The sequence below is a fragment of the Pelophylax lessonae genome (assembly GCF_965119305.1).
Source record: "Pelophylax lessonae genome assembly, chromosome: 7".
Lineage (NCBI taxonomy): Eukaryota > Metazoa > Chordata > Amphibia > Anura > Ranidae > Pelophylax > Pelophylax lessonae.
The window spans coordinates 211,951,260-211,975,355 of record NC_138774.1 but is presented as its reverse complement, the minus strand read 5'-3'; the positions used below and the strand labels follow the sequence as shown (position 1 = coordinate 211,975,355).

General features: G+C 41.2%; 1 protein-coding gene across 1 annotated transcript in view; it reads right to left on the bottom strand.

Moving 5' to 3' along the window:
• The window catches only part of NSMF (NMDA receptor synaptonuclear signaling and neuronal migration factor), a 90,129-nt gene that overhangs the window by 25,909 nt on the left and 40,124 nt on the right, over positions 1 to 24,096 (bottom strand). Inside the window, exons 3-4 of the mRNA XM_082264415.1 lie at positions 17,405 to 17,893; positions 11,983 to 12,058 (exon numbers count right to left, since the gene is read on the bottom strand). Of these exons, the coding sequence (XP_082120541.1) occupies positions 11,983 to 12,058; positions 17,405 to 17,893 (565 nt within the window). The remainder of the gene's footprint in view (positions 1 to 11,982; positions 12,059 to 17,404; positions 17,894 to 24,096) is intronic.

The window sequence follows — 24,096 nt, the reverse complement described above, 5'->3', positions numbered from 1 at the left end:
TGTTCATTCTGAGTTTATCCCCGAGTTTACTTTAGAAAATGCACTACATTGCTTAGAAGATTTAGTGAATGAATGAATGATGCTGACCTGCTTCATCAGATATAATCTTGAGCTAAAACGGTGAATTCGTCCAGTTGCAACTCCTCTAATATTAAAGGCAAACCTATCAGGATAAAACTATGGAAGCTGCCATTGCAGTTTTGGCCTCAAAGCCAACCATTCTTGGTCAACTAACTGTTTCTTTGAAGAGCAGACCTGGTGAGCAGCCTTTACAGTGTTCCCACACTGCCCCTTTCACTCTCCAGAGCTTTCCTGAAAACAGTCACACACTGGGCTAGAGCTTACACAGACCTAAGGACCTGTTCCCAACCCCACATGACCGTAATCAGGCTTGGGGATTGGTTGCCCAGGCATTGTTGGAATCAGGGCAGAGTCAAGTGCTCTCTGTATCCAAAAGTGCTGGATTTTTTTCTCAGGGCAAATAGAGTGGTGGGGGAGCACATGGGAACCAATTCAAAGCTTCTTACAATGCCTGCTGCCAAGGGATCATAAGGGTGTCACTGAGTTAGCAACAAGCATGCAGCCAATGACCATGGAACCCCAGCCCTGCATAATTCAAACCAATGGTAAAGCAAGGATAACGATGACGGCGACAGAGCTGGCGCCTTTCAAGATGAAACTTGCAGTGGCAGCTTCTGTATTTGTATCCTGAATAAAGTATATATATATATATATATATATATATATATATATATATTATTTTACATACAGTATACCATAGACAGTTAAAAATGAATTACAGAATTGTAACTCTGAGCTTCCTATGTGGGTGGTCCAGAGAGCTCATTATTTTCTTCTTGGCAGCCTAACATGGGTTAATACTTTACTTGGAGTCTTCACATTCCGGAACAAATGGTACATAAAAAGGGACTGACAGGTCCCCTTCATCAAGATATGGCATTAAGCAGCTGCCATTGTGAGGGCTGCCGTACATTAGCTCCCGGCAGCTCTGATTAGGGGCCTGTGCTGTGGGTGTCAGAAATAGTTACATACAGATTTGATTATCCTCAAGAAAACAGCGGGAAGATTTTCCACTTGAACACATCCTTTGAAAGTGGTGAGAGGAATGACAAGACGATGATCTTGTTGTGCAGTGTGAGACGGCATGTCAAATTTTCCTTTGATACAGAAATAATGTTCCACAGCCGGTGACCGAAATTAAAAGGGGACTATCGCCAAGATGCACAAGACCTCCTATATTAATAGGGGCAGAGAGGTAGGGGTGTTGCCTTTATCAACCAATAAGGTGCTTCCTTTCATTTTTTTTTTTTTTTATTTCGTTTTGGATGGAATTTAGAAGGGTCAGTGTGTTAGGATTAGAACTTTTGAGTTTTTATTGTTTGTGCCCTACTGTCCTGATAACATTTATTCCTCAGTTTCTTGTACAGACCTTGCAGGAAAGGGGTGAGTAGAAATCTACTCAATGGGGTCACAAGCAAAAATAAAAACCTGGCAGAAATATAGTTGTTAAAAATGGTTGTCACAAAGTCTGCTTAAACCAATCCCACCCATTCCCGACGTCTTTACGCACAGATTTCTGGATCACGTGACCACAGCGATGGGCTGTCTCAGTGGTGATCATGATTAGAGACCAAGAGTTGCCTATGACAGCTGCATATCACTGTGTTGGGAACACACAAGCACTCAGCACAGAAACCTTGGTCATCCATGGGTGCACATGTGTTAGTGCCCCCCCCCCCCCTCCTTGCCGTCCCACATATGCATTACATGGGTGACAAGAAGTTAAAGTGTAACCCTAAGCAAAACTTGTGCTCCTAATTTTGGATGAAATGGGCAAGGATCAAACTCTTTGTCAAGTTTCTATTGCGGTGTTCACCCATTATTTGTACCGGTGACTTCTGTCACAGGGAAAAATAAAAAAGGAGGTTGGAGTTGTCCAAGAACAAAATGTACAGGGAAAGCTTTCTGTTGCATCCCTGAGGCAATCAAAATACAATAAATGTTCCCATTACAGACCGCGAAAGTCAAGTCAACCTGTGTACCATTTATAATGCAAGTCCTGTCTAGTAGCATACACTAGAAGATGCCTGATCCTTCTTTTTAACAAGAATGTAAAAACTTTAAAGGTTTTTAAATTTGTATGAACTACCTCTCCTATACACCTTTTGCTGGATTTGATTATTCGTTATTTAAAATATTTTTTGTTGTTTTTGGAAAGGTTATAACCCAGACAGGTTTTTATTGTTGATGGCGGTTTCCATCACTCTCTGCCTTTCTGCTCCTAAAGCATTCCTAGGAGCTGAACATTCTCCATATATTCCTTTGGAAAATGAACCATGGATCCGTTGACACCACTCATTTTACAAAGGAATATCTAGACTTCTAGTTTTATATTACCCATCTGATAGACTGACTCGCACTCTTGGCCTTGATGACAATTGTCACATAAGATTTAAATTTTACAGTTCTACAAACAGAAGAAACCGCACACCAAATTATTACTTCATAAGTCCATAAAGCCTTTATTATTTTTGAGTCGTGTAACACCCAGTAGAAATACGACAGCCAATGCATTTCGAGGGCCAGAAAATCCCCCTTCATCAGTGCTGAAATTTAATTGCTGGGGTTCCTGATTTGGACTGTTAAAAATTCCCAAAACTGGATACTGGCGATGCCTTCATGGAGCCGTTGTTCTTTTCATGCTTCCTGTTCAAGGTATTCAATTTGAGTGTTTTTAATACAGTCCACATCAGGAGCCCCAGCATTCAAATTTTAGCTCTGATGAAGGAAGATTTTTTTTGGCTTCTGAAAAGTGTTGGCTACCATATTTCTGCTGGTTGTTATACCGCTGTCAAGAATAAAGTTTTTATAGATTTTTGAACTGATCATTTGGCACACTGTTTCTTCAGGCACAGTTTCTTCTGTTTGCATAATTGTCTCATTTATGTGGTACAATACCCCCTCTTCATGTTTTTTGAGTGGCCTTGATCCACCTGACAAAGACCACCAAGAATCGTATTTGAAGAAAGCTGAGCATCCAGTCCAGTGCCTCTGTTATATGGTTTGAAAATTTTAGTTGAGATGAAGATTGAACTGGTGACAACTGCGAAAACTGGCATTTCCCATTATGTGGGGATATTTTTTTTTTTTTTCACTTCAATTTTAATGTACCTAGTGGGGACACAGACAAAACAAAAACAAAAAAAAGCAAGCCCTATATAAGCCTTTCTCAAACCCTATATAAAAGTAAAACAAAGTGTTGCCTGACCTACTCTTTTTAATTAAATTGTTCATGAAATAATTATTGCGCTATGTGAGCAATTCCACCTCCTTGCCTATACACCTCTTGTGTTGTCAAAGCACATAAAATGGAAGGTCCTGTCTGCACAGCCCTCCATCGATATACATGCAAACTCGGTGATCACCCTACCTCTGAATAAGAGCTGCCGAGTCATTTTCTCGCTTCCGTCTCTTCCTCTCGGCATAGCCTCGGAAGGCCCTGAGAAACCGGTTTGTGTCATTAACTAGCCCATCAAATGGGTTACAAGCCAAAACAGTTGTACACTGGGTGAGTGGACGCACCATGACAGGAGACAACACCGAGGCAAACCAAAGCTTTTGAACACACACAAGCAGAGGAATGAACACAACACAGACTAACACTGGTCACGCATGACCCAACTAAGCAGGTGCTGCAATTGATTCAAGAGTCACTTGGCAACGATTGACCCATGTAGAATAACAGAGTATCTGGTCAGTCTCTGGTCTCTTTGAAGCAGAAGGAAGAAAGATTTCAACAAATTATCCTTGTCAATCCATCAGCCAAAGTAGAGAAAGACTTGGGAATTTTTTGCGACTAGGCAGATATCTTACTGCCCATCAGACACATCTGTTGTTTTGAGGCACAGCCAGACCAAAATATAAGGACCAAGGAGCTATGAATACAAAAAACAGAGCAGGAAAGATGGTCTATGTAAAATCAGATAACTCCAGGGCTAGATGGCTTTGGTTTTGTGGTTGTAATGGACTCTCTAGCGGCTGGTTATCCTTTATTTTTGCCACTATACCCAGGTCACAGATTTCTTGCCTTGTTTACTTTGAATGTAATGTGGACCTGCAGAAGCCCCTAGGATCACACATGGGTTTGGCCTAGCTTTAGAACGTGGAGCTTGGCATGGCGGAGGAGGTGCTTGCAGTGATGCCTTAACAAGGCAGTAAGCAGGAACAGCCCTGTGTACCGTGTAACTGCAGAGCCCATAATCTCTATCTCAATTGAATAAAAAAACTGGTATTGGTGACCTCCTTGTGAAAATTCTATTTGCTCAGTTGTCTATGTGTCTATGACCTAAATACTCTGAGTCACTGGCCTAGGGCAAGCATGCAGCTAGTGAAGCCAAAAGAAAACTCTAGACTTGCATACTTGCTCTGGATCTCCAATAAGTAAGCAAATGCAGGTTTCTAACCTTCCCTTACTTTAATGTGTAAACTGTATTAGGGCCAGCGTGGACAGACACTTGTTCACTTCTAACGTCATTCATGGCTATGGGAATACAAAAGCAGATCAAATTCAGATCAGCTTAATCTGCAATGAATTCTGAATTATCTTAGAAGCATCTCAAACTGATGACAAAACATGCTGCATTTATCCATCAAAGACAGCTGACACTTGCTTTTCCCAACCCTATAGTTCCAGCAGACTTTAGACTGAAATCAGTATTGTGGCATCTTCTCTTAACAGAAGAGAGATTACTAGGGGTGTCCATACATATTGGAAAATACCATAATTTACATGATTTTACAGCCCCTCTTCTCAGGTCCAAATCAGTGTTCTAGGGGAATAAAGGCATTGGAAAGGTTGGAATGCTCAATCTCCGTTATTTCCAAAATAAGAAGGAGCGGAGATTCTTCATACAATCCCACATCCTTTTACCAAAACGGACACCTGATGAACAGAAAAGTCCTGCTAATAGATTGTCAGATGACTGGATCTTGCATACATTTATTAGCATTCTCTGATGTCTTTGGCCAGCATCATCGAACCAGCAGACAAGGATGTCCACTGGTTCTAGGCTGTCATGACAGTTGGGCATTCTCTGAACACCAAAATGAAGCCACCCCATTGAGTGGAAGAAGCCAAGCTCTTTACACCAAACATAAAAATAGAAGCAATAATTTTGCATGTCAAATCATTTATAAATCTTAGCGGGTGATGCAAGTTATCATGTTAGAATATCTCTATGCAAGGTCACCTTTCACTATTCTGGAAGCAGTATGCAACTATATTCTTACTAATTAGGGTTGTTATGGTGGGACAGGAAGCATACAGACTGAGAGGTAGCCATGGGAGAGCTAATAATTGACACGTAGAAAAAACTTGCTTACTGTTCTACATTATTTTCTTTATATTACAAGTAGAATTATTTATATAGGAGGCTGCAAAGTTGGATTTGTAGAATGGCTGTACTGACAGCCTTAAGCAACCACTTATATTTCTATGTATTCCCAGTTTAATGTTTTTCCAAGCCAAGCAATACATAGAGCTGAATACATTTTCATTAATGCTTATTTTGAAGATAGTTACCCAACTAGTATTAAACAAATCAGTTCTAGAGAACACGGCTTCCCCACCCTCCCCTTCTCATGCTTATAAACAATTTGCACTATTTCCATTGTTTCATAAGATATGACAGCTACATAAATCAACACGGGAGACAGATCAACATAAACACAGCGTGCAGTTCTGTGATAAACCAAATGTGCATGCATAGGGGCTGTGGGAGATGGAGGCAAGCAATACGTTTCACAATGTAGTCTACAATGCAGTCTTGTTCAAGCAAATACTTACGAGATACTGTTCACATCAAGAGAAAGAGGAGGAGAGAAAAGGTGACATTTAGTTACCCAACTGTCATGTTTGACAGATTGTGAAAAGCATCTATGCATAGGCAGAATCCAAAGAGAGCAACATGCTTAAAGATGAACTCCAGGCAGAAAATTTCTTATCTTATATAGATCATTGTTACATTTACTTTTTAAATACAGCTAGTATAAATAACTGAACATGTCTTTATACGAGCTTCCTCTGGTCCCTTGAACAGGAGATCTAAAGCTGGCCACACCCATTGCCTGCAGGCTGAACAAAAGAAATCTAAACCTGATTGGATGTGGGCGCTGTTCAATCAATCCATTTTCCGCTGGCTACTTCAATTTTTAAGTCAAAGGATGTCAGGCAGGAGGGTGCCAACAGGACCACCTACTTATTGAATTCTAGACGTTCATGTATGGCCAGCCAAAAGCAGAACTTCACTCTCTCAAGCAACATTGACTAATTTTATTTCCTAAGCTTTACATTTATTCAGTTACTTCCTGTTTCCATGCCTAAGCAAATGTCATACATCTCATACATCCCAGGAGTCTTCAGGAGGGGTTTTCTCAGCTACAGCACACCCTCTTGCATGCGTGCATGTGCTAAGGGCAGATGGATTCCAGGTAAATGCTATATGAATAACCTGCCCTTAATGAAGATGGATGGCCACAGCCAGAAATGCTAGGGGGTGTTTTTCAAAGTGAATAGTAAAATCGCTGGTGAAGTGTTTTTTTTTTTTTTAAACCTGCAAGGCAAAGTTATAATGTGCTAGTTTGCACATTATGTGGAACTTACTATAGTAAAACTTAGTATATGTGCTATACTAGCACATTATGTGAAACTTACCTTAGAACGAAGCGCTTCCAGCCGCTAGCTGTCACCGCTGACAGGGCTTCCATCTTCATCTGTCTTCCTTTTGGTTCACAGACTCCAGTTGTGTGAGTGGCCACACAACTGTTTTTTTTTTTTTTACTGCAATGGTGTACAGAGGGAGAAAGGGGATATCCCCGTTTAGTGCCCCTGGTGAGTGGAAAAACCTCAGATGTCCACTTATTGTCACAATCTCTGGCCACGGGAGAAGTATAGCCATTGTAGCCATTTAATCTAGGGTCTAACCCAAAGCTGTATAGCATTTGTCACAAGTATAACCATTCTACAGAATCTATCACCTTTTGCTGCATCTAGACTCACCACAATTCTAGTGCCCACAATTCATGAACAATTGTCTTATCTTAGGTGAGGTTTTTTTTTTACCAGGCATAAAGCCAATTTGATCTGGCTGTACAAAGGTTGGATAACTTGATTAAGCCTAAAAATGTTGTTTGTAGCACAGAACTTGGATCTATAGGATTGCTGGCACAAGAAGAAAAAAAAAAATAATATATATATATATATATATATATATATATATATATATATATATATATATATATATATATATATATACACACACACAAACACACATATATATATACAGGTCCCTCTCAAAAAAATAGCATATTGTGATAAAGTTCATTATTTTCTGTAATGTACTGATGAACAGACTTTCATATATTTTAGATTCATTACACACAACTGAAGTAGTGCAAGCCTTTTATTGTTTTAATATTGATGATTTTGGCATACAGCTCATGAAAAACCAAAATTCCTATCTCAAAAAATTAGCATATCATGAAAAGGTTCTCTAAACGAGCTATTAACCTAATCATCTGAATCAACTAATTAACTCTAAACACCTGCAAAAGATTCCTGAGGCTTTTAAAAACTTCCAGCCTGGTTCATTACTCAAAACCGCAATCATGGGTAAGACTGCCGACCTGACTGCTGTCCAGAAGGCCATCATTGACACCCTCAAGCAAGAGGGTAAGACACAGAAAGAAATTTCTGAACGAATAGGCTGTTCCCAGAGTGCTGTATCAAGGCACCTCAGTGGGAAGTCTGTGGGAAGGAAAAAGTGTGGCAGAAAACGCTGAACAACGAGAAGAGGTGACCGGACCCTGAGGAAGATTGTGGAGAAGGACCAATTGCAGACCTTGGGTGATCTGCGGAAGCAGTGGACTGAGTCTGGAGTAGAAACATCTAGAGCCACCATGTACAGGCGTGTGCAGGAAATGGGCTACAGGTGCCGCATTCCCCAGGTCAAGCCACTTTTGAACCAGAAACAGCGGCAGAAGCGCCTGACCTGGGCTACAGAGAAGCAGCACTGGACTGTGACCGAGTGGACTGGACTCAGTGGTCCAAAGTACTTTTTTTGGATGAAAGCAAATTTTGCATGTCATTCGGAAATCAAGGTGCCAGAGTCTGGAGGAAGACTGGGGAGAGGAAAATGCCAAAATGCCGGAAGTCCAGTGTCAAGTTCCCACAGTCAGTGATGGTCTGGGGTGCCATGTCAGCTGCTGGTGTTGGTCCACTCTGTTTTATCAAGGGCAGGGTCAATGCAGCTAGCTATCAGGAGATTTTGGAGCACTTCATGCTTCCATCAGCTGAAACGCTTTATGGAGATGAAGATTTCATTTTTCAGCACGACCTGGCACCTGCTCACAGTGCCAAAACCACTGGTAAATGGTTTACTGACCATGGTATTACTGTGCTCAATTGGCCTGCCAACTCTCCTGACCTGAACCCCATAGAGAATCTGTGGGATGTTGTGAAGAGAAAGTTGAGAGACGCAAGACCCAACACTCTGGATGAGCTCAAGGCCGCTATCGAAGCATCCTGGGCCTCCATAACACCTCAGCAGTGCCACTTCCTGATTGCCTCCATGCCACGCCGAATTGAAGCAGTCATTTCTGCAAAAGGATTCCCGACCAAGTATTGAGTGCATAACTGAACATAATTATTTGAAGGTTGACTTTTTTTGTATTAAAAACACTTTTTTTTTTATTGGTCGGATGAAATATGCTAATTTTTTGAGATAGGAATTTTGGTTTTTCATGAGCTGTATGCCAAAATCATCAATATTAAAACAATAAAAGGCTTGCACTACTTCAGTTGTGTGTAATGAATCTAAAATATATGAAAGTCTAATGTTTATCAGTACATTACAGAAAATAATGAACTTTATCCCAATATGCTAATTTTTTGAGAGGGACCTGTGTATATATATATATATATATTTTTTTTTTTTTGTCTGGGAATAAGAATGATAAATGCTTCAGAAATAGATGACGTGTGAATAGAAGTCACATATTTCTTCATATGAAGCCAGCAGGTGAGCGGTAAGCACCCTGGTGTAGGTGGCATAGAACTTAATTGGTTAGCCATCAATGCCAGGGCCCGTAGCCTGGGAAGATATGGAAACAGCAGACTGAACCTCAATAAGGGTAAGAGGAACCTCTAGTATGAGACCAGAAGAGTTTTTATAAAGTTTATATTTGTTTTACTCTTTTAAAAAAAAAGCTTCTCTTCTTTTGATTCATGTCATGAGGTGGCCAAGCACTTCTTCATAAATTGATGAGGCTATGTACAATTGCTGAAAAAAATGTAGAAAGAACTCAAATAACTTTTTTGTCCCATAGGACTCTTCCCGCAGCAAATATTTTGTGTCTTCATCCATCCCTGTCAAGGTGTCATATTAAGAGGCTCCCTTGTCTGTGCAGAAAGATGCTGACTAGAGTTTTGTTTCCTGTATTAGGGCTGGTCTCATTCTGTCAAGATCCATATATGTCTACTTATATAAAACTGCCATGTCAGCTCACTGGTTCAAACACAGGTGTGTTTAAACAATGGTGCCGGCTGACGATGGCCAAGGGCATCTTCCCGACGATGTCAAAAAGTTCCTTTGACGTCTCAGTACAGCGGATCATCCCGCAAATAGTAACTCTTCATCCCTACAATCCAAAGCCATCGGCAAAACCTGTACTTAAAATTCTTGTTGTTTCTGCATTGGAATTCTTTTATCTTCTTTTTTTTTTTTTTTTCAATTTCTTTTTATTAGTTTTGTTTGAAAAAGGTACACGACAGAGCCTCTGAGCATACCACAGCTTGAAGAACAATGAATCGAGGCAAAAAAAAAAAAGAAAAGAAAAACATAAACCCTTAAGCTTGCTGCACCATTACAGTATTATAAGTGCTCTGTATACCTCATGCACGGCAAATATGGGTAACATATAACTCTACCGTACTGTTAGTGGCCGGTCACCTTTTAACCACTCTCATGGGCCCTAGCCTCCTAGGCTATTAGCAGGACATGCCAAGACCAGTGCATAGATCTTAAAGAAACAGTACACTCTAAGATGAGCCACTCACAGGGTCATCCTGTTCTGCAGTACAATCGGTCTCTAGCCAAATATTCCATATATTTTATTGAACTTTTGAGGACATCCTCTGTTCAAATAGGTTTCCTTTTATAGAGGAATTACTGAGTTGACCAATGACTTCCACGTGTTGAGGGTGGGAACAGAGGCAGCCTTCCATTTGAGTAAGATTAATTTCCAGGCATAAAAAAGGAGTGAACCCAGTAGAGTACGGACTGCTCTAGGGGGTTGGCCAAGGCATCCTCCAATCCCAGGACACATATATCAACTTTTTGTGGTATAGGGATAGAAGATAAACTAGTGGTGAAATTCAAGACACTCGAGCAATAGACCTGTAAAGGGGGGCAGTACCAAATGATGTGTAAGTAGGTGGATGAATCTGCTTAAAGGAATTATTTTATTAAAGAAGCCGTATTTAGGTTTAGACTGTAAATATTCATGCTCTGAAAGGGAAACTAAATACCCAACTGAATCAAACATGTTTAAAAAATTGCTCCAACAGCCAAACTACTTTTAAAGGTGTTTACTCCGCTGGATTACTTAAAGCAGAATTCCAATAAAAACAAAACAAAAAAAACGTAAGTGCCCAAGGTGCTTAAAAATTTAGCTTTTGCTTCAATTCTCACCTCCTGTCCAGCGCTGTCCTCCTCAGACTTAATGTTCAGTTCATTCTGCCCAAGTATCATTCAGAGCATCCCAAGTATGGCCAACCTAACCTAAATGGATGCCTAAACCCCTCTTATGCAGAGTGCCTAAAGCATTATACTGTTAGAGCTGCCTTTTATGCACAGGACTATTCACCACATACTACAGCTCTGCCTGCTGTTGCTATTATGGCAGCCACTCTCACCAGCAGCCTGATCTGAAATGGTATTGGGATGCAGATGATAGAAAGGACGTTAACTCCAAAATATAAACAACTGAGATTTCAGACAGCAATTGAGTCAAATATGCTGGCAGAGAGATATCATTGTTGGAGCAACCAAGATAATAAAAAGCCAGTGGCTGATATTCTGATGTTGTGAGTTATAAGTCTCCAAACAAAAAAGAAGGACGAGCATGAGGAAAGATAGTCCTCAACTCCTTGTTTGCTCTTTTAGTCCGTAACTCCTTGCTTGCTCTTTAAAAATGTTCAAAATCAATGAAAGACACAGTAACAGACAGCAGATGTAAACGCATTTCAGCCTTGTGGGCCTTGATCACTACAAATGCCATGTACAAAAATGCCATAACATATAGTTTATAAACCCCTCCTGGCAGCACTTGTCATTAATTTGACAATTAGTAGATAGTCCAAGTAATTTTGATTATTTTCGAATTGGCAAATTATTGATGTGCAGCCAGGAGGGGTTTATACACTATATATTGTGGCAATTTTGTACATGGCATTTGTAGTGGACAAGGCCCACAAGGCTGAAACGCGTTTACATCTGTCTGTTACCATGTCTTTTATGGGGAATCAAATTTTGAAGATTTTAAAGAGCAAGCAAGGAGTTGCGGACTATCTCTCCTCAAGATTGTCATTGCAGCTGTGCAACTGCCTTTCCGCATCCAGGTAGCCCTGAAAAAATGTTCTAATCTTACTGGGTAGTAGCACCCTACCTCTGCTTTATTTTAACAAACAAGGATACCTGTTGTGGCCATTATAAGGGTAATTTTATACATTTAATTCTACCTGGAGTTCCTCTTTACTTAAGCAGTATACCTGTAATTATGTAACAGAACACAGTAATGTTTAAAGAACTTGTTTCACAAACATGTAGGGTATACTGACTAAAGAGAAGTTGGGTTTGTGTGCATTGTGGAGTATCTGAGGGGACATTGGACAGCTGTACTTACGCTTGCATAGTTGTGGTGGCAGTCTGAAAGGTGAAGAGATTTTCCTTAGGAAACCAAGTCCGTATAGGAACATCATCTGTGAAAAGAAAGGAAGACAGTGAACAAACCTGCCAATACCTCCTAATTTCAAGTGTCATCTTCATAAATTTTGGTTTCGTTCAGCCCTAAAACGTACAGTCAAATGTCTGGAGACAAGATTTACAATTTCGGCTCTCATACAGCGCGTACAGGGAAGGTCGCTTACACTCAACCTCAAAAACATCTTGTATCTTTTTCACTAAACACAGTAGAGTGGATTTACAAACCGAAGAGTGCAAAATCTGGTGCAGCTGTCATGGTATTCAATCGGCTTCAAACTTCAGCTTGTTAAATTAAGCTTTGACAAAAACCTGGAAGCTGATTGGTTTCTATGTAGAGCTGCACCACATTGTGCATGGTTGACCAAAGAAGTTGAGTGCACGTGCTCAGCGTCATGTGCAGATGTTGTCTTTGGCAAATAGACGCATGAGTGCTTCCAGCATTGCTGCAGAAGTTTAAGGAGTGGGGGGGGGGGGGGCAGCCTGTCAGTGCTCAGACCATACACCACACACTGCATCAATCTGGTCAGCATGGCTGTAATCCCAGAAGGAAGCCTCTTCTAAAGATGATGCACAAGAAAGCCTACAAACAGTTTTCTGAAGACAAGCAGACTAAGGTCATGGATTACTTGTCCTGTGGTCTGATGAAACCAAGATAAACTTATTTGCTTCAGATGGTGCCAAGCATGTGTGGTGGCAACCAGGTAAGGAGTACAAACACAAGTGCGTCTTGCCTACAGTCAAGCATGGTGGTGGGAGTGTCATGGTCTGGGGCTGCATGAGTGCTGCTGGAACTGGGGAGCGACAGTTCATTGAGGGACCATGAATGCCAACATGTACTGTGACATACTGAAGCAGAGCATGATCCCCTCCCTTCGGAGACTAGGGCACAGGGCAGTATTCCAACAGGATAACGAACCCAAACACACCTCCAAGATGACCACTGCCTTGCTAAAGAAGCTGAGGGTAAAGGTGATGGACTGAACAAGCATGTCTCCAGACCTAAACCCTATTCAGCATCTGTGGGGCATCCTCAAACAGAAGGTGGAGGAGCGCAAGGTCTCTAACATCCAACCAGCTCCATGATGTTGTCATGGAGGAGTGGAAGAGGACTCCAGGGGCAGCCTGTGAAGCTCTGGTAAACTCCATGCCCAAGAGGGTTAAGGCAGTGCTGGAAAATAATGGTGGGAACAACAAATGTACACTGTTATACAAGCTGTACACTCACTACTTTACATTGAGGCAAAGTGTCATTTCTTCAGTGTTGTCACATGAAAAGATATAATAAAAGATTTACAAAAATGTGATATACTGTATATACACACACACACACTGTATGTATCCTCTAGATTAAGTATAAATAATGTTCTTACTGGAAAAGTTGGAGTAGACCCCACTTAAATCCATTAACCACATCCCTACCGGCGTATAGACAAATGACGCCGGCAGGGTGGCTTTCTAGATCCGGGCGGCCATCATATGACGTCCACCCGGTCGCGCCGCTATTGCGCGGCGATCGGGGGTGAGGCTTGTCCCTCGAACTGAGGCCAACCCCGATAAAGGTAAACAGCCAATGAAATTGGCTGTTTACCACGTGATCGGCTGTGTCAATCACAGCCGATCACATGAGCGGCTCCAGCGCGAGCTGCTCGTTCCCTCCTCAAGGTGGCTTTCTAGATCCGGGCGGCCATTATATATTGTCCACCCAGTCTCGCCGCTACCGCGCGCCGATCAGGGACGATGCTCATCCCTCAGACAGAGCCCATCCCCGATCTAGGTAAAGAGCCAATGAAATTGGCTTTTTACCATGTGACCGGCTGTGTCCAATCACAGCCGGTCACAAATGTCAACCGAGAACACGGTAACTAGCTGTCACCGCGTTCTCCTCCTCACACACTGATCCTGTGAGAGGAGGAGATTGCGGTAACAGCTAGTTACCAATTACAGTGCACCCCAAACACACTGATTGCCCCCCCCCCCCCAATAAAGAGCACCTGTCACTAGTCACTAGCCCATCAAAGTACCTGTCACTAGCCCATCAAAGTACCCGAGTACCTGTCACCAGCCCATCAGAGTACCCGAGTACCTGTCACCAGCCCATCAGGTACTCTGATGACAGGTACTCGGGTACTCTGATGGGCTGGTGACAGGTATTCGGGTATTCTGATGATGGGTACTCGGGTACTCTGATGACAGGTACTCGGGTGCTCCGATGACGTGTACTCCGATGACAGGTACTCGGGTACTCCGATGACAGGTACTCGGGTACTCTGAGTACATGTCACCGGAGTATCCATCATCGGAGTACCCGTCATCGGAGAACCCGAGTACCTGTCACCTACCCATCAGAGTACCTGAGTACCTTCCATCTGCTCATCAGAGTACCTGACACCTGAAGTACCCGAGTACTTGCCGCCTGCTCATCAGTACCCATCACTACTCATCAAAACCCATCAGTACCTATCAGTACTGATCATCAGTACCCATCAGTTCAGTATCACCGATCAGTACTACTCATCAGTACCTATCACCTGCCTGTCACCTGCCCATCAGAGTACCCGAGTACCAGTCACCTGCCTATCGGAGGACCTGAGTACCTGCCACCTGCTCATCAGTACCAGAGTACCGGTCACCTGCCTGTCACCTGCCCAGCAAAGTACCCGAGTACCTGTCACCCTTCATACAGCCACCATGTCCAAGTCCAAAAAGGTTTATATACGTCCTCAGTTTAAACCTAAATACCCGTGTTATGGCAGAAGATAGCTGCCATAACCCTGGTATTTTTTTAAACTGTGGATGGTTGGCTTTCCGATAAGGGTGGTCCCAGCGGCGGATTCGCCGTGGGATCATCCTTCCGGGATGGCGGAAGAGGTGCCCCTCCCGCCGCGTTCCGGTCCTTTTCCCTGCTTACAGGACCCGCCGGCAGCGGAGAAAACGATCCGGTCCCGGAACCTCACAGACAGGATGTCGAGCAAGGGCAAGCTTGCCCTCACTCGACTCTATGGTCTTGGAGGACCGGAGCTACGGCAAACGTCGTTGCCTAGCAACCGGTTTAAAGGTCCTTTTTTTTTTTTTTTCATTTTATGTTATTATTTATTTTGTTTTTTTTTCTATCTTTTAGTGTACTTGTATGATCTGAGTACTTTTTGACCCCAGATCTCACAAAAAAGAGGTCCTGTCGTGCCTATTTCTATTACAAGAAATGTTTACATTCCTTGTAATAGAAATAAAAATGATACATTTTTTTTTTTTAAAAAACGGTGTAAAAATAAAAAATAATAAATAAAATAAACAGTAAAAAAAAAAAAAAAAAATTAAAGCGCCCTGTCCCCGTGAGCTCGCGTGCAGAAGCGAACGCATATGGAAACCCCGCCCACATATGTAAACGGTGTTCAAACCACACATGTGAGCCATCGCTGTGATCATTAGAGCAAGAGCAATAATTTGAGCCCTAGACCTCCTCTGTAACTCTAAGATGGCAACCTGTAGAAATTTTTAAAAAGTCGCCTATGGGGATTTTTAAGTACCAAAGTTTGTCGCCATTCCGTGAGCGTGTGCAATTTTGAAGCATGACATGTTGGGTATCTATTTACTCCGCGTAACATTATCTTTCACATAATGGAAAAAAATTGGGCTAACTTTACTGGTTTCTTATTTTTTAATTGAAAAAATTGAATTCTTTCCAAAAAAATTGTGTTTGGAAGACCGCTGCGCAAATATAGTGTGATAAGAAATATTGCAATAATTTCCATTTTATTCTCTAGGGTCTCGGCTAAAAAAAAATATATAATGTTTGGGGGTTCTAAGTAGTTTTCTAGCAAAAACAACTGATTTTAGCTTGTAAACACCAAATGTCAAAAATAGGCCTAGGGAAGTGGCTAGGATGCATGATGGTGCTCCTTGGATGTTGGGCCCCTCTATATGGCTAGGCTGTGAAAAAGTCTCACACATGTGGTATTGCCATACTCAGGAGGAGTGTCAGAATGTATTTTGGGGTGTAATTTTTGCTGTGTACATGCTATGCGTTAGGAATATCCTATAAATTGACAACTTTGTGTAAAAAAAAAAAAAAAAAGTTTTCATTTTTTCCCACATTTTCCAAAAACTTGTGGAAAAAAAATGACATGTTCAAACGACCCATAATGCCTCATAGAATATACGTTGGAGTGTTTTCTTTCCAAAATGGGGTAATTTTGTGGACTTTTCCATTGTATTGGTGCTATAGGGCTCCTAGAACACCTAAAGGTGCTACTTGGATGTGGAGTCTCTTTTTGTGGCCAGGCTGTGTAAAAGTCTCACACATGTGGTATCACCATACTCAGAAGGAGTAGCAGAATGTATTTTTGGGAGTCATTTTTGCTGTGTACGTGCTGTGTGTTAGAAATAGCTTACAAATGGACAACTTTGTGGGAAAAAAAGAAAAAAAAATGTTTTTCTTAATTTTCCCAAGAATTGTGGGAAAAAATTATAACTTCAAAAAACTTACCATGCCTCTTACTAAATACCTTGGACTGTCTACTTTACAAAAAGGGGTAATTTGGGGGGTATTTGTACTGTCCTGACATTTCAGGGCCTCAAGAACGGAGATAGGCTGTCAGTACATCTGGTGTGATCAATTTTCAGTAATTGGTACCATAGCTTCTAGACTCAATAACTTTCACACAGACTAAATAATATACACTAATTTGGTTTAATTTTACCAGAGATATGTAGCAGTATAAATTTTGGCCCAAATGTATGAAGAAAACATTTTTGCTATTTTTTTGCTTATATCAGGAAACAAAAAAAAAAACCCAGTTGTGATCAAATACCACCAAAAGAAAGCTCTATTTGTGTGAAAAAATGATAAAAATTTTGTTTGGTTACAGTGTAGCATGACTGAGCAATTGTCATTCAAAGTGTGAGAGTGCTGAAAGCTGAAAATTGGTCTGGGCAGGAAGGGGGTCTAACTGCTCTGTATGAAAGTGGTTAAGGAGTGATTTAAAGGTAAAAAAAAATGAAAAATAAAGGACTGGTTTGGGGCTTTAAGACATTTCTTATAACTTTATTATTATATCTGTGTGCCTGCATATGAAAGGCAGCATGGAGCCTGAGCTAGATGCATTCAGGAATTCGTTCTCTGCATCATGAGCAGGGGTTCCTGGCTCACTAACAACAGTGGGATTGAGCAAACTAGCTTACTTCCACAGGCAAGGCCCACAAACAGTTCTAACTCCAGGGAGAGGTACCAATTATAAGATGGGCAAGTCACTGTGCATAACTCTGATAAATGTGCAACAGAATCCATATTGTGTAAATGGTCCACTTGTAACAATACACAGTGAAGGTCTTTGTCTCTCACTCACCAGACACTCTGTCGATACTGTACATGCGTTCCAGCTTTTTCCTACGCCAACCAGATTCATTGGCTTGGTGCTGCTCCAGATCAAACGAGTGTTGGGCTGGCACTGTAAGCTTGGCACAGTTCGGGCACTCCTTGGAATTCTGCCGGCTGCCTGACCAGCTTTTGCAAGGCCTGGTGATATTGTGGGCACTGCCTGAGTTTTGCAGGGGTTGGTGATTGTGACTGTAATGATGAGAGTGATGGTGCTCTCTCTCGTCTTGGTCTGGCTTCATCACCACCAGCTCCATGCTATCGCTCTCGTGGTCGGACAACATGGGCCTTTCTCCAGAGATGGTATAAACACGAGGTTTGGGGCCCTCGATGGGCACCTTCTCTCCACGTTCCTCAGAAAAACTTCGTTCTAGCTTGCTGTCAGATATGGCTGAAAGACGACGTTTGTTTTGAGACCCTTGCAGCATTTCTGGGGAATCCTCCTGCACAAGGAGATGGTCTGAAGGGAATTAAAAATACAAATGATTAAAAGATGATCTTGTTAATCTACATATGCCCAATTTTTTTCTTTTAGAAGACCCTGCATTGTGATTGTAAGAAAAACACTAGTGGTGTTGTGTGTTTATGATATCCTTGAAGCATTTCCTGTGAAAAAAAAAAGTATTCTGAAGCAACCATACATGAAGCTGAACTCCTGGTAAATGGATGAATACATAGCTGAAATGAATAAATGCTAACATGCCTGCCAAAAAGTATGTAATGCTAGACCAGCACAATGACCTCACTTTTCTATGACCGTTAAAAGTGTTACCAAACCCAAGAGCCTGCATTCACTATATTTGGTCTCCCACAGTACACAGAACATGGAAATGCAATTATTTTAGTAAATATAAAGGAGTTTTCATGCTACTCGGACTGTCCTATGTGGCTGCAGGACCCCTGACCCTGGGCTTGGACAGTGCCGATTGGCCCTTTGGTGATCACATGCACCCTCCCAAGACAAAAAAAAAAAAAAAAACTGAGCATGTGCAGAGTGACTCCAAAGGCTCTGTCTTATCAGGAAATAGATTGGGGACTGTGGAAGAAGGGGAGGATCAGAGAAGACAGGATCAAACAGCCTTTTTTTTTTTTTTTTTTTTTTACACAATGCGGAGGATTAACCCCTTAGGCTTAACAGTGAGTACCACAAGCATGCTTTACTGCATATACAGACTGATTTTACGGTTGTGGGTTTAGTATTACTTTAGGTAAGGCAGCTTGGTCACCAACCTGACCACTGCTTACTAAGAAGACAATGAAGGAGCATCGGCAGATTTATAAGGTCATCACTCTGCTCTCTTTAGATCATTAAGCATACAGGGTTTGATTGATAGAATTTTGCAATCCATTCGTGTCTGATTGGCTCATTTTGTTATCCCTCCCTATCCCAGTCCTGCTGTGCGAGGGTTGAGAGCAAGCTAATAATTCTATCAGGTTTGGGTATACAATTCACTGCATCAGGTATACAGTTCAAAATCTATTTTGTAAACTGATGTATTCCAATCACATTTGAGACCTTCCTAACCCCCTTTGCTTTGTTATTTAATCTTATTTTTGGAATTTGTGTAACTTCAGAATACAGCGATCTCTGAAGGGTAAAAGGAGAAAAAGACAGTCGTATATCTTCAATTGTAACCAGGAGACATGCTTTGAATAGTAACTCCTTAATATATGTCTTATCTAGTTCACTGCATGGCAGCTTATGAATCGTATTGATTTATTGCAACCCTAAGGGACTGACGTAGAGGATAAAAGAAAGAAAGGGAGGAATACTCTGGCAAGGTGTTTATAGTGATTTTTTAGTTTAATTTTCATTCTACGTATATTATGGTAAGGACTGAGGTTTTCTTTTTAGTCATAAAATATGAAATGTGCCATATGAACATTTTGTATTCTCCTTTTCAGCCAGCAAGTTATTCCTAGCTCCCATTATCTAAAAAGCAGAAAAAATGCTTAAAGAGCTCAATAGTGTAAGCTGAAATTTGCACACACAACTGAATCCATCAGAGGAATTACTTCTTTTCCCGTCATTGTCTCTTAAGGAAGCTCCCTATAATGCTTCAGTTAGAGACAGTTTGAAGGCAAACAGCTTCTACTGTGTTCTTCAACAGAAAACGTAGTGCCCTAGGAATCCTATGTCGCCGGCACACCTTGTAATACATGTTTATTTGCAAACAAATATTAAAGCAAAATCATTTACTTTTAAACTGACACATACAGTTCATAAAAATTTGAGAATTAACATTTTAAATCTATGGCATTAGTTTAAAAAAAATGTCTTAAAGACTTAAAGGGACATGCAGGGAAACGTGACATTGGCTCTGCAAAAGGCATCCCTGGATACTCTTAAGGCCTCGTGAAAATCTTGCACCAGTGGGGACTAGCTTTCCTGCTTGTGATTTTTAAAGCATGATTTACACAGGTTTCCATGTGTCCCACATAGGGCACCCTATTCACTTGAATGGGCTGCCCTATGCATGCTTGTTGCCCAAAAGAAGCTCTTGTTCCTTTTTGTTTTTGCTGCGATGCCGTCGCATGACAACAGAGGCAAGATTGCAACATTTTTGGGGGTGCCTTTAAGAATATCGGCACCCATATGTGTGTTGCACATTTTGCCGTAATTTGGAATCATAGGCAGAATAGCGGAGATTCAGCCCGCAATTCCAAATCGCCAAATGTGAATGGAGTTTTATACTTACCCTACCTGCTATCCATCCTAGCTCCATTTGCAGTTGGTGCTTAAATGGCAGTAGAAGTGACCAGGGGAGCACTGACCCTCCTCTGTTAATGTGACAATGCTCTGGCCTACTGAATAGCTGCTAGCCCTTCACACTCTTGCAGGGAAGCATGTCATATGTTCCCCCATACACAGAATGCACAAGTTGCCATTGTTTGTGAAGTACTAGATTCCTGGATAGTATTGGTACCAGAACAGGTATGTCACCATTTGCAATACTTTGTACAGCAGAGCTCAGCCTGGGAGAAAAGGGAGGCGACAGTACTTGGAGCCAATCTGGCTCAGTAACATCCACATGAGCCCCAATCACAGGCTGGGGGAAGGGAAGTGACCAACCTGCCTTTCTCTAACTGTAGTAGGGAAAAGTCAGGTCAGCAGCCTAGCTGTGCTGCCTTGATAGCAAAGTAGACTTCAAGGCTGGATGGATAGAAATACAAATCCTTTGGCAGGTAAAACATCTCTCATATACGGTTTGTATTTCAACTGTGTATTTAGCGGTTTTCTTGGAGTTCATGTCTAACTAATGGTGTATTTGTCTAAGCCTTGTGATATCCTACAAACAATACTGTTGTATTTTCAAAATGTCAAAGCCAGGGTAACTTGTAATTACAGTTGCTGTACTCTGTGATGATAGCATTGCTCAGAATTTTTAATTAAGAGAAGAAAAACGGTCTAATAATAGCTGGCGACAATCATGGCGGCACTGCTGTGCTCTCCAAGCAGAAAGCACAACACATTGATTTAATGAAGGTGTATAGAGGCACCCAGCGTAGATGCATTTTGATGTATACATTTACAGTGAGGAAAAAAAGAATTTGAACACCTGCTCATTTTGTACGTTTGCCCACTGACAAAGAAATGATCAGTCTATAATTTTACTTGTAGGTTTATTTTAACAGTGAGAGAGAGAATAGCAACAAAAATATCCAGAAAAACGCATTTCAAAAAAGTTATTAATTGATTTGCATTTTAATGAGTGAAATAAGTATTTGAAGCCTTCGCAAAACATGATTAATTGGTGGCAAAACCCTTGTTGGCAATCACAGTGGTCAGACGTTTCTTGTAGTTGGCCACCAGGTTTGCACACATCTCCTATACTTTGCGATCTGAAACTGAACCGCAGTATTAAGCGAAGATCATGTGTGTACATGTATGCAAATAAGGGGTGTGCTCCACCTAGTGTGTGGCTATTTATTTATATTACAATTATTGTGCATAGTTTGTTTTCTTCTTTTGATAACAAATGCTGTTCTGAATGAATATTACAATAAATGTCTGCTATTCCATGAGGTTACATGTATTAATCATTTTCAGTTACCTAATCGGTTATGTTATTTTTTTTTCATGTTTTTTTGTTTGTTTTTTTTAAGTAGACTATAGAATTCTAATTATCTATGTTCATGGTTAAATCACTACTAAACTATTATGCAAGTTGAACTGTACTCAGCACATTGGCTTAGTGGTCTGCACTCAAACAAAAAGCACTTAGATCATGAGTTCAAATCTCAACCATGCTAACACCCTAGTGTTTGATTATTTTATTTCCACACAATAATATTTTTGTTAAATAACATACCATTGAGCGCCGGTTCACATAGGAGCGACGCTACTTTCAGGGGCGACCTCCGAGATCGCGGTGCGAGCAGCGCGCTGCGACCTCGGAGCGGCCGCCACGGACTTCATAACATTGAAGTCTATGGCGGTCGCCTCCTGGTCGCCCCAAAGAAGCTCTGGACCCTTTTTCTAGGTCGGAGCGACTTGTGTCGCTCCTATTAGAACGGGTCCGCAGCTTTCCTATGGGAGGCGACCTGCGGCGACCTGTGAGACGACCAGGTCGCCTCACAGGTCGCCCTAGTGTGAACCGGGGCTTAATGGAATTGAGCATGCAAATTATGGAAACAGCCATGCTGATGTGGCAGTGGCAATTGTGGCAGACAAAAGATTTGGCTGCTCAAAGACCAGGCCCTATTTTGCGATTCGGCACTGCGTAAATTTAACGGACAATTGCACAGTCATGCGACACTCTACCCAAATGAAATTGATGTCCTTTTTTTTTACCACAAACAGAGCTTTCTTTTGGTGGTATTTGATCACCTGTGCAATTTTTTTTTTTTTGCGTTATAAACAAAAAAAGAGCAACAATTTTGAAAAAAATAACAATATTTTTCAAATTTTTTTATATGAAATTCGCAAAAAAAAAAAAAGTAAAAATCGAAATGTTTTAACATTTTAGGCCAATTTGTTTTCTGCTACATATTTTTGGTATTAAAAAAAAAATCGCAATAAGCGTATTTTGATTGGTTAGCGCACAAGTTATTGCGTTTACTAACTACGGGAAAGTTTTGTCATTTTCATTGTTTTTTTTTTTTAACTAGTAATGGCGGTGATTTGCGTTTTTTTTTTTTTTTTGCGGGACTGCGACATTGCGGCGGACAGATCTGACCCCTGACTGACATTTTTGACACTTTTTGGAGTACCAGTGACATTACTACAGTAATCAGTGCTATAAATATGCACTGTTACTGTAAAAACAAGACTGGCAGGGAAGGGGTTAACTTTATTGGTGATCTAGGGGTTAAGTGTGTCCCTAGGGGCGTGATTCTAACTGTAGAGGGGCGTGGCTTGTGATGTCATCACAGAGACATGCGATCCTACATAGCAGGATAGCATAGCCTCTGTGATTACTTTAGTGAGAATGACAGACGGCTGTGTTTACATCAGCCGTCTGTCCTTCTCTCCCTGTAGCGGGAGATCACGAGCTGCCGGTCACACGCACTGACTCCCCAGCTGACGAGCGGGGGCGGGATCGCCCCTAGCTCCTCCCAAGGAACATGTACGCCACTTTGTGGTTATGAGTAAGCAATCTACAGCATCGTGAAACGCGTCAACCCGACACGTCTGTTTGCTTCATTTATGAGGAATAAAGAAGGAATAAAGAACTTATTGATTTCATCTTATCACCTTGAGTGCGGTCTCAATTTGGATTTCTTCACCCCTAGCTCCTCCCATGTACATGTACGCCACTTGGCTGGGAGTGCCAGACTGCCGCCGTACAACTGGCGGTCGGCAAGCGGTTAAGCAGGTGACACTATGCTTGGGATCTGAATCCATGGTCTGAGTCATTCAAGGTAGGAGTGCTACCCACCAAGCCATTGAGAGAAGCACAATTATGCTTAGACTATACAGTAGTACCATGATTAACGAATGAATATAGAGCAAGAGAATCTATATTCCCCATAAATACAAAAAAAAGATCATTGTTAAATCATCAAACATTAGCAAATGTGACTTGTTTTGCTTCTTTTGCTGATATTTATATTAATATCATTGATGTAAGAGTTTTATCTCTATTCTATAAATGTCATACTTTTTTATGTCAAATTCGTATTTTATGATTCTAGGTATTCTTGTACTCAGCACAGTGGCTTAATCTTTAGCACTCTTAGCTAGCAGCACTTAGGTCACGAGTTCAAATCCCTCCCATGCTACCACCTCCCTAGATTTGCAACAGCAAATGCATATGTGCTTTGGTGAACGTATTAGTGCCATCAGCGAGAGATAATTTGTATCACACTGATGGCAAATATGCTTTCGCCTTCACACCTATCCATTCACCATTGACACTTTAGGAAGGTGGAAGGTAGCATAGGTGGGATTTTAACCCATGTCCTAACTGTTGTTAGATCAGAGCGCTAGCCACTAAGTTGATCAGTTTTATACCTAGAATATATAGTAGTACCATGATAAAAGGTATATATATATATATATATATATATATATATATATATATATATATATATATAATATACACACCCACACTAGACGTCAACATTCTAATAAAATTCTGTTTAGACGTTAGAAATTATTTATCATATAATAGAGACCTAAGAGCTTGGTTTGGATTGGGTGTCCAAGTCTCTGGCCAG